Raw genomic sequence first — 11,800 nt, forward strand, 5'->3', positions numbered from 1 at the left:
AAAAACACAATCCAAAATAAATGTGGACCGATCGGGACAATATAGGTATCAAATGAAAGGTAATGGGGAGTAGAATACGTACATGTTATTAAAATTTGAGTCTAAGTACCCATCGGGCCGGCCCAACCACAAAACTCCCCCAAACAGACATATAGGACGTTCACTTCAATATGGGGCTCAAATGAAAGGTATTCGGGAGTAGATTTCGAATCTGGCATACAAAATCAGATCGAAGTATAGGGGGTCATGCCACCCCTTAAGAACGCCATTAAACCCATTATGACTATATTTTTTTTAGCACCATCCATGGTGGTGGGTTCCCAAGATTCGGCCCGGCCGTATTTAGCACGCCTTTACTTGTTATAATGCGTCACCATTGAATCTGCCATCGACACTAATTGAAGGCATATTTATAGCAATGATGACTGCGGTCATCTGTAATGTAAAATTACAATTATCATAGTGGTATAATCATTAGTTAGATATATCATGCAGTTATCTTCTGTAGTGTAGTGTCATTTGTATATTCTGCCGACAGTTGTCAAAGTGATCTTCAACGCTGTTAGTGAAAGTAAAAAATAAAAAAAAGAAATTCCATACAGTTGCCGTTCAATATGAGTGGTACTCAAACTATGGTTAGCGGTGTCAAAATCTTTCAGGACAATTACATAATCAAGAAGATCCTGGAATGTTTGAGCCTGAGTGAGCAACTACGCCTGCTGGATGTTAGTGAATCATTTCGCTATGTTATAGTCAATCTGATATGGCTTGTCAAATATCGCACTTTGCATTTGCACCAAACACTCTATGAGACGTTGATAGATGAGCCTGCTATGCCATTGGCCCCTGGAGACGCAGTTGATATGGCCAAGCATGACTATCTGGGTCTAAACAGAATCAAACAATCGAAGGTCGCCTTAAAGGTGCAACTTTGTAAACGCTTCCTGCGGTCACATGCCCCCAATGTGAAAATTCTCAAAGTGTATTCGGAGTATTACGATTTTAAAGGTTTCCAGGGTGTCACCCTTAATAGCATTGACATTTTCAAAAATATTCTGCACTTGAGCTACCACAAGCTGGTGGTTACCAATGAACAGTTGGCCCTTTTGTCTCAGCATTGTCGTCAACTGCGAAGAGTTGAGTTTATCGAGTGTTTTTGTGAGGAACTCGCCACCCTCATACCGGGCGATAACTTAAAAATTGAAAATTTGGTGAATATGCCACGCCTGGAGGCTCTTATCATTCAAGCGGATCCCTCGCTGACAGCTCCACGCAATGAGATGGAATGCAACATTTTGTGGCAACTGCTCAATGAACTACAGCTAAAATGCCTTCAGCTGAGGAACATCACCATAGTCGACAGCCAATGGACCGAGGGCAATGGCGCAGGCGATTTTCAAGACATAGACTCGAGCTGCTTGCAGTGCCTGGATGTTGGCTACATATCCGATGAGTTCTGGCATACTTTCACAGGTTTCTTGAAGAAGTTGCCCGAATTGCGTGAACTATTCATAAAGGTGGCCAATTGCAATACTGCCATCAAGCTTGCTACGGTGGAGATATTGTCTGCGACCTGCCAGCATTTGCAGCGTTTATCCATAGAGAATTGCGATTTGCATGTGGAGAATTTTTGCGTTTTTAAAAAACTGAAAGAGCTCTCATTGACCGGCTGTGGTGGCTTTACATTTGCCAATTTGCAACAGGTTATGGGAGGCCTGGAATTGGAGCGTTTCACCTTAATCAACACTCGTGTGCTGGGAGTCATTTATCACATCTATGTCTCGCCCTCCCTGCAGTCCATTACGGTGGACACCATACTGTTTACCACCATTTCGGAGGCATTCCAAAAGTCCCTTAACAAGTTTGAGAATTTGCATTCGCTGAATTGGCTAAATGGTGACATCAATGACAATTGGATCATTGACAAGTGTCCAAACCTGAGGGTGCTGAACATACCAAATGTCTATTTGCTGCGCAGAGTGGTCTTTACCATGAAATCATTGCAGCACTTAACCTTCACCTCCTGCAAAGGACTTTCGTGGCGTTTCATATGGATTTTGATAAAAAATTTAACGCTGAAATGTTTGAATTTACAGACTCACGATCTCATGAACGACCACAAGGAAATTCCTCAGAGCACTAAAACTACGCTCCGCATGATTATCATACCATTTGGTATTTTTCAAGAGGCCGAAACATTTTGGCTGGATTTATTGAACTTAAATGAACGCCTTAAAATTCTCTTTTATGGTAGTCATGAGAATTTGCTGCACATAAATTTTATTCACAATTTGCTGAGACACCAGCACCTGCCACAGAGACTACGATACCTCAAAATTTGTGGATTTTCAATAGGTAAGCAATAAATAAGCAACAAGTAGAAGCATGTACGAATTTTATATACCCTCCACCATGAATTGCTTTTGTCAAGTTCTTTGGCCGATATCTCTTTATAAGCAAATTTATGGACCAATTCGGACCATACTCGGTAAAGATATGTTGGAGAACGTACTAGAGGTCATTGGGCAAAACTTCAATCGAATTGAATAACAATAGCGCGCTATAGGGGCTCAAGAATTAAAATCGGGAGGTCAGTTTAAATGGGAGATTTATAAGGTAATGGACCGATTCAGACCCTATTTGGCAAGTATGGTGAAGGACATACAAGAAGAAGTCGTTGCACAAAATTTAGCCAAGTCAGATGCTAATTGCGGCCTCTATAGGCTTAAAAAGTTAAATCGAGTGTTTTGCGGAAGGGGTGGACCCCCAGACACTTGATTCCGAATGTGGGTATCAATTTCGTGCTGTACACCCAATTATCTTTCATTTGAACCCCGTGTTTCCATAGTCGACAAACATGTCCGGTTTGGGGGTTGGGGAGTGACTTGGCCCACATTCGTGCTCTACTCTAAAATACCCCCTATTTGGGGGTGATATGGGGGTGAGGAGGCCCCATAGACACTTTTACCCGAATCTTGATATCAGATTTGTGCTCTACTCCCAAATACCTTTTATTTGAGCCCCATATTGCTATGGTCGGTTAATTTGTCCTTTTTGGAGGGTGTTTTGGTGGAGGGGCGGCCCCCAAACCTTTGGTCAAAAATTTAGATATCAGATTCGTAGTCTACTCTCAAATACCTTTTATTTGTCTATGTCTAATATGTCCGATTGAGGGGTGTTTTGGGGTCTAAGGTAGTTCCCTAAAACATTTGGTCCTAAAAGTGGATATCGGATACGTTTTCTACTCATAAATACCTTTCATGGGTCTATTTATATAAATGTGGATACCACATTTTTGTTTTTAGATAACTAAGATGGCACATAAAATGTCGCTTAAATCGCACCACCCATCACCACGCGATCTCGCGTTTTTGAAAATTTGGGTAAGGGGGAAGGTCCGCCTCCCCTTCCGATATCAAATAATGTAGTATCCTATTTTCACCACAGGATTATGTGTCATATGTGAAAATTTCAAGAAAATCCGTTCAGCCGTTTTTGAGTCTATGCGGAGCAGACAAACAAACAAACACAAATTGACATTTATATATACAAGAACCAGCAGGACAGGGCCCGCTCCGCTGCGCCTTCTTTCACTCTCTTATTTTATCTGAGCCCTATACGGTCACGTCAGGAAATAAGTCCCCTTTGGGGGTGCTGGTACGGCCTTTCAGATATTTCGCGCCAATGTGGATATTATATTGGTGCTCTCCTCCCAAATACCTTTCATTGGAGCCGTATATTGCCATGGTTGGTCATCTGCCATTACGGTTTGAAGGGAGTTTAAAGGCGGACCCTGAAATAATATCAGCATCGTGCTAGACCTCCATTTTGTTTGAGCCCCATAATGTGAAGCATTTTGAAGGAGGCTATCAAGATATTCAGGGCTAGGGGGTCTCGTTCAAATTCACACTAATTAATATTTTTGTATTGGTTATCTAGATTCAAAATCATATTTCAAAGCGACCACTTGGAATACCACATTCTTAAAGATCCGCAGGTCCTCCTGTGTCCATCCCAATTTGAGGGTAAAAAGTGTGCTCTACTACCAAAGACCTTTTATTTTTGTCCTATTCTATCCTGATCGGCCTTCATAAATTATTTCATATTACTCATATATTATTTTTAATTCCTATTATTGGTAGGTTAGGGGGAGGGGGCCGGTCCCAGACTCTGTCCTAATTGTGCTTGCCAGATTCTTAGTCCAGCCCCAAAGACCTTTTATTCGAAATCCATTTTTTGACGTTGGACATTTATGCTTGTTTTGGGTTTTTTTTTTTTTTTTTTGATTTGGAGAGGCCCCCTAGACACCTTGGACCAAATTCTTATAGCAGATGTGTACTCAGCTTCCAAATATTTTTCGTTTGATATCCATATTGTCCCAATCGGTACACATGTCCTGTTGAGGGGTTTTGGGGGGTGCGGAGGCGCCTAGGCACCCAGGAATAAAGCTATCTTTAAATAGCTTTCATTTCATACCCATTTTTTCCCAATTGGTAAATTTGTCCCGCTGGGGAGTTTTGGGTGATGGAGAGGGCCCTTAGACACCAAAAAAATACAGGTCCTATTGAAGGGGTATTTAGTGGGTGGGCCGGTCCCAGACTCTGCCCTAATTGTGTATGCCAGATTCATTGTCAAGTCGCAAAAACATGTCATTCAATACCCTTTTTGTGACGTTGGACATTTGTGCCTGTTTTGGGGGTTCATTGGATTGGGGAGGTCTCCTAGACACCTTGGATCAAATTCTTATAACAGCTGTGTACTCAGCTTCCAAATATCTTTCGTTTGATACCCATATTGTTTCAATTGGTAAACATGTCCAGTTGAGATGTTTTGGGGGGTGGGGAGGCGCCTCAGACACCAAGGTATAAATTTTTATATAAGCATTGGACTATACCTTTAAATAGCTTTCATTTCATATCCATATTTTTCCAATCGGTAAATATGTCCTGCTGGGGGGTTTTGAGTGGTGGAAAGGGCCCTCAGATACCAAAAAATTATTTTTTGTCTCAGATTTGAATTCTACTTTTAAATACCTGTTTTTTGATACTCATATTACTCAAAGCGGTTTAAGTGTCCTGTTGGGTGGTGTTTTTGGGAGTGGGAGCCCCCCCGATACTAAGGGTAACATTTTAATGCCAAGTTCGTACTCTACTCTCAATTACCTTTCATTTGATACTCATATTGCCCAAAGCGGTGAAAGTGTCCTTTTGGTGCTTTTTTGGGGGTGGGAACCCCCCCAAAAACTTAAGTGTGAAATTTGTATACCAAATTCGTACTCTACTCTTAAATACCTTTCATTTGATACCCATATTGTCCCAATCGGAAAACATGTCCGTTCAGGTAGGTTTTGGGATGGGGCGTCCCCCCAGGTTGTTGGGGTACCATAAGGTGGCATGCAAAATTTCGTTTAATCAGTGCACCCATCTCCGAGATCTGGCGTTTTCGAATATTGTGGTAAGGGGGAGGGTCAGATACTGCACAAATACTTAATATTGATGTAGGTCGTTGGGTATTGCAAATGGGCCAAATTGGTTCAGATTTAGATATAGCTCCCATGTAAACCGATCTCCCGTTTTACTTCTTAAGCCCCTGGAAGCCGCAGCTTTCGCCCGATTTGGCCGCAATTTTGCATAAAGTGTTTTGTTGAGACTTGCAACAACTGTGCCAAGTACGGTCTAAATCGGTCTATAACCTGATATAGCTCCCATGTAAACCGATCTTCCGTTTTTACTTCTTGAGCCCCTGGAAGCCACAATTTTTATCCGATTTGGCTGAAATTTTGCACATAGTGTTCTGTTAAGACTTTCAACAACTGTCTGAAGTACGGTCCAAATCGGTCTATGACCTGATATAGCTTCCATATAAACTGATCGCCCGATTTGATTTCTTGAGCCCCTGGAAGCCGCATTTATTGTCAGATTTGGCCGAAATTTTGCACAAAGTGTTCTGTTTAGACTTCCAACAACTGTGCCAAGTACGGTCTAAATCGGTCTATAACCTGATATAGCTCCCATGTAAACCGATCTTCCGTTTTTACTTCTTGAGCCCCTGGGAGCCGCATTTATTGTCAGATTTAGCTGAAATTTAGCATAAAGTGTTCTGTTGAGACTTGCAACAACTGTGCCAAGTACGGTCTAAATCGGTATATAACCTTCTATAGCTCCCATATAAGCCGACCTCCCGATTTGGCTACTTGGGCCCCTAGAAGGAGCAATTTTGGTCCGATTTGTCTGAAATTTTGCATGCAGTATTATACCAGTCTATAACCTGATATAGCTCTCATGTAGACTGGTCTCTCGACCATCCATGTTCGGTTCCTAAAAGCTTTAATTTTTGTTGGTTTGGCAGAGTTTTGGTATGTAGAATAAAATTATGCCCTTCAACTAAATTTATTTTGAAAATTTTTTTAGCAAAATCCATGGTGGTGAGTTCCCAAGATTCGTCCCGGCCGAACACAGCACGCCTTTATTTGCTATATAATAGAGAATATATTTTCTTTCCAGATATATGCGACTTGCAGAATAAACTGATGGATACAATGCAGCAAATAAATGGAAATACTAGTCACTATCGATCCAGGAATATGCCATTTACAATTGAAATATAATGAAGTTGAAATTAGTCCATATTTGTAAACACTGCAACAGGTTGGGGGTGTATTCAATTAAACGTACCACTAAAATCACAAAGTATTGATAATGCTTAAACCATAACAAAAGGATCTGGACCAAATAAATAGCAAACAACCTTTAAAAGAAAGATATACGAGTATATGTTAATACTAAAGAGAAGTCTCGAGAAAAATCTTAGATGCAAAAGTGATGAAACAGGGAGACGGTGGATCATACTTGGCATCAAAGCGCCTCAATCATTTGTGCTCCTTCTATAATCTATGACACTAAGTTTCGTGAAGTCTGCCAACACTTGATCTTTCCATCGGGATTTTGGTCTTCCCGATTTGCGTGTACCACCGTGTTTGCCTTCAAAAGACTTCTCTGCTGGAGTTTTTTCTCCATTCATTCCGATAACATGACCTAGCCAACGCAGCCGTTGTATTTTGATATGTGTAACTATGCTATCGTCTTCATACAGCTCATACAGTTCGAGGTTCATACGATGTCTTTATTCTCCATAAATTGGTCCATATATTTTACGAAGAATCTTTCTCTCAAATACTCCAAGCACTGCCTCAATGTCTTTCACAAGTGCCCATGTCTCAGAACCATATAACAACACGGGTAGTATCAGTGTTTTGTGTGGTGTAATCTTCGTCTGTCGAGAGGTGGCCTTGTTTCTAAACTGCTTTACTTAGTCCAAAGTAGCATCTGTTTGCCAGTATTATTCTTCGCTTTATCTCAAAACTGGTGTCATTCGTTTCGGTTACGGCGGTGCCGAGGTAGATAAAGTTGCTGACTGTCTCAAAGTTGTGGTTCCCAACTTTCTCCATTTTCTTTATCTGGTCGGTTGAGTAAGGCTTTTTGGGAGTGGAAACCATCCATTTTGTCTTATCTCCATTTACTGCCAGACCCATTTTCAATGACTCTTTTTCGATTCTTTCAAAAGCTGCAGTTACTACTCCTGGTGACCGACCAATGATGTCGATGTCGTCGGCATGGGGAAGTAGCATGTGTTCTCTTGTGATTAGGGTGCCACATCTCGTCTCGTATGATCTTCTCCAGCAGGATATTGAAGAGATCACCCGATATGCTGTCTCCTTGTCTGATACCTCGTCCCCACCTAAGTACCGGTGTCTGTTAACTGCGAAAGCCGGGCAATGACAGAGGAAATGCTTCTGGCCCCACACATGCTATCATTTACCGCACCGATTTTACACAAGTGAGCTCGTAGTCCTATGTGTCCCGTTATGACACCAAAAGCTTTACTAACCTCCTTCTTACTTCCTTTCAGTAAAAGCCTTGTCCTCTCACTATCCCGTTCTCCCCATTGGAGTTTTTCCTTCCAACCGACTGTTTCGCTGTTCCACAATGTTTGTCGCCCACGTCCTTAAATCTGTCTGTGTCAACCCGAAAGGCTTCGGATTAACCAAATTTATCGACGGCAGTCCTCTGGACTTCACTGTCAAACCGTCTGCCCTTTCATTCTCCCTACCTCCGTTATGGCTCGGCACCCAAACGATGCGGATTGTGCCATCCTCAGAGAAGGTGTTAATCTCCTTCTTACACTGCAAAACTGTTCGCGACCTTACCCTCCTGGTTGTTACTGCCCCCATGGCCATTTTACTGTCCATTAAGATGTTCACACTCGACGTCCTCACGTTATCACCACTCCACCTCACGTATTCCGTGATCGCTCGGGTCACGGTCCCTGCTGGACCGTGTTATGGTCAGACAGTCTACAATAGGTCTCAGTCCCTGGGTTCTCAATGTAGACCACCAGGCCCACTCTATCCTCTAGCTTTGACACATTCGTGTAACAGGATCTTCCAGATGGCAATATTGGGGTTCCGTCAGTCCAAGCAGCAGTGCCTCGCACTCGACCTCAAGTTTCGTCTCAGATATCCCATCAGAAACCTCTTCCCTTCCTTCCAGGTTTCCTATCGTATCCTCGATTATACGGCGATGGTATGAGCTGCTCCCATTCTCAATCCATTCTCCCATCGCCTTAAGTTTCATAGCCGCAGTGGCTGCCTCACACTTAATCTGTATGTCAATGGGTCGGATATCTAGAATAGTGAGCGTGGTCTTCATCGATCCGCCCATGCCAAGACCATATGTTTTCTGAACCTATTGTATGGTCCTTATGTTGCACTTTTTCTCCATAGTAGTCCACCAAACTACTGAGGTGTAAGTAAGTATTGGACTAATCACTTTTCTCCGGCCAGTGGACCATCCTCGGATTTAGGCCCCATTTCGGGCCAACGGCCTGTTTACATAGTGCCCAACATCTGTGAGCCTTCCCAGTACGCTACTAAATGCGACACTTCTAATTAAGTTTCCTATCCAAGACTATACCTAAGTATTTGACCTTGTCCTTTTATTGAGGAAAACGAGGTACCTCAAATTGGTCCACCTTCGTCTTCCGCGTGAACAGGCATTTTTCAGTCTTCTCTGGGTTAACACTGAAACCCCTGGGTCTAGCCAAGTCATATGCCATATGCAAGACCCTTTAGGCCCTTCTGCGTAGCTGGTTCGGATCCCTACCCCTTAGAAGTATTACAACAACGTCTGCATAGCAGACAGGTTCAAATCCTTCCTCAGTCAGCATCCGTCATAGATTATATATGGTGGTCACCCAAAGAAGTGGCGATAAAATGCCCCCCTGTGGCATGCCCTGTGCCACTTTCTCCCTTATATTTATTTCATAGGACCCGCAATTTATCCACCTGGTTATGGTTTATTTAGTCTCTAAGGATCCGGTCCACCCGATACTGGTCTTAGGATTGGATCAATGTGTCGGTCCGCACATTATTAAACGCACCCTCGATGACAATTGGGGATTATTTCACAATGAAGTAAGACCCAAAACTTTGGAAATGAGACCCAAATTAGGAAATGAACCCCAAATTATTTCTAAAAATTTGGGGTTTATTTCATTTGTGTTGGGTGTTATTTCATTGGGGGTTATTTAATTTTTGATTTGGGTTTTATTTCATTGTGGGTTATTTCGTATTGCCGAGAGCGACATCTCGAAACTGGATGTTAGAGATTGAAGAAGGAGCACAGATGATCAAGGCGTTTGGCTATTTAGTCGACGTTCGGCTTGAGGAATACATTTTCTGCAATGGCCAATTAAAGTATGTTAGGTTAGGTTTAAGTGGCAATCTGCCATCAGACTCACTTAGACGTTTTCGTCCATTGTGATACCACAGAAACAGAAGAAGAAAGATGCCTTCTAGTGTCTACAGTCACCTTAAAAAGCCCAAAAACTTGTGAATGCTTACATCCGCTAAATCAGACAGGTTCTCAATGAAATGAGAACTTAAAGTGGAATTCCTTTCAATTGCTATTGCGGGACATACGCACAGAAGGTGTTTTATAGTCTCTTCTTCTTCTTTGATGTCCTCACAGCTTCTGCACAAGTCGTTGCTGGCAACCTTCAGTCTGGCAGCATGTTTTCCGATTAGACAGTGCCCTGTCATGACGGACACAAAGACTGAGACATCTGTTCTAGCCAATGATAGCAAAGCAGTAGACCTCTTCAAGCCTTTGTGACCATCTTAGGGCCTAAACCTGAAAACTTATCTTACATGTCGCCAGAGGCATACCCACAGATTCCAGTACCCCTGGAATGTGTAGGGCAGTTTCTAGTCTCGCAAGCTCATCCGCTTTACAATTTCCTGGAATATCTCTTTGGCCCGGCACCCAGAACAGGTTAATTTTTGAACTGTTCAGCCATCTCGTTGAGAGATCTGCGAAAGTCGAGGACGGTTTTTGTGTTCAGAAATACGTTCTCCAGGGATTTAATGGCTGCCTGGCTGTGTAAGAAGATATTAATGCCAATCGTCGTAATGACATTATATCTTAGCTATACCACCAATTTCTTAATTGCAAGGATCTCCGCCTGATACACACATCAGTGATCGGGTAAATTCTTCAACATGACCAGTTCTAGATCTTTAGAGTACACCCCAAAGCCCAACCGGTCGTTTGGTCTGGAACCATCCGTATAGAAGTCTATGTAACTTCTGTTACCAGGGATATCGCAGTTCCGATCGATTCTATCAGGAATAGTGGCACAGTACTTTTTATCGAAAAGCTGCTCAGGTAGGGTGTAATCCACACTGCCTGGAACATCGGATATTGTATCAAGGATAACACAGTGTCCGTAGCCGGCACATGACCAATGAGAAAGCTTCCTTAACCTCACGGCAGTGGTCACTGCGATTTGCCACAATGTCCAGAGGCATACGATGTAGCATTTAATTCAATGCATCAACTGAACATTTAGTGCGATATTTATACAACTACTAGCTGAACGGGGCCCGCTTCGATGCGCCTTCTTTTACTTTATATAGAAAAAAATTTTCCTTGCAATTTTTATTTTCGACAATTCGTCGCGCTGTTCGGTCCATATATGGTGGTCTATTTGTTGCTTGCGCAACTTACGTACAGTCTTAGGACGAAAGAAGATCCTCTCTTGTCAGAGGGTGGCAATGCTGGCTTGCTTGCCTGTGTGTAGGACTGTTTCGACAGATGCTTTACAGTTATTGCTTGGCTCGCCCCCGCTTGATTTACGTGACGTGAGTTACATGGCCCTTCTGTATAGTGTGAAAAAGGGAATTCCATAAGTGCGTGAGAATTGGCTCACCGCTTCTGAGCTTGCAGATGGGGATGTTAGGCGGCTCAAGGCACTCCTTTTGGAGCCTCTTGATGATAGGTGGAGAACTAGATGGACGAACAGTGGCATGGGTCGGGTGATGTACGAATTTATTCGTGACGCGACGTTCGTACGAGACCGCCCGGACTTTGGCTTCGGCCTAAGTCACGGTTTCATACCGACGGGACATGGTTTTGTATCAGAGGAATTTGTCCGCGACTGATTTGTGCGACTGTGGGAGATCTGAGGACTGTAGGCATGTACTGACGGAATGCCCATACTATGCAGACATTAGAGATTTAGGTGCGATGGGAATTAGCGAGGCGGTGTGGGATTTCAGTAGGGCCCTTGAAGACGAGTCGACTGTTGCAAGGCTGGCCACCTTTTCCCGGGAAGTATTTCTTAGGAGGCGAACGAGTGATTTGGTGCTGCGCATATCATGGCCTGGCACCTGCCTTGCCCATGTTAATGTAGCGGCGTTTGCCCATTGTTGATTCCCGTAGCCGTTGTGGTTGTGTTCGGT

The 11,800-nt window shown here is 43.0% G+C and overlaps 1 protein-coding gene across 1 annotated transcript; it reads left to right on the plus strand.

The window, feature by feature from the left end:
* Window positions 1–527: 527 nt before the first annotated feature.
* On the plus strand, window positions 528–6,759 carry LOC106094613 (uncharacterized). Its single transcript, XM_013261842.2, has 2 exons — window positions 528–2,355; window positions 6,504–6,759. The coding sequence occupies exons 1-2, from the start codon at window positions 615–617 to the stop codon at window positions 6,605–6,607; spliced, it is 1,845 nt and encodes a 614-aa protein (XP_013117296.2). The 5' UTR covers window positions 528–614; the 3' UTR covers window positions 6,608–6,759.
* The last annotated feature ends 5,041 nt before the right edge of the window (window positions 6,760–11,800 follow it).

The sequence above is a fragment of the Stomoxys calcitrans genome, chromosome 1 (genome assembly GCF_963082655.1).
Source record: "Stomoxys calcitrans chromosome 1, idStoCalc2.1, whole genome shotgun sequence".
NCBI classification, from domain to species: Eukaryota; Metazoa; Arthropoda; class Insecta; order Diptera; family Muscidae; genus Stomoxys; species Stomoxys calcitrans.

Coding starts and splice junctions, on each gene's coding strand:
- LOC106094613 (XM_013261842.2), top strand. CDS start 615: ATGAGTGGTACTCAAACTATGGTTAGCGGTGTCAAAATCTTTCAGGAC. Junction 2,356..6,503: donor AATTTGTGGATTTTCAATAG/GTAAGCAATAAA, acceptor TTTTCTTTCCAG/ATATATGCGACTTGCAGAAT.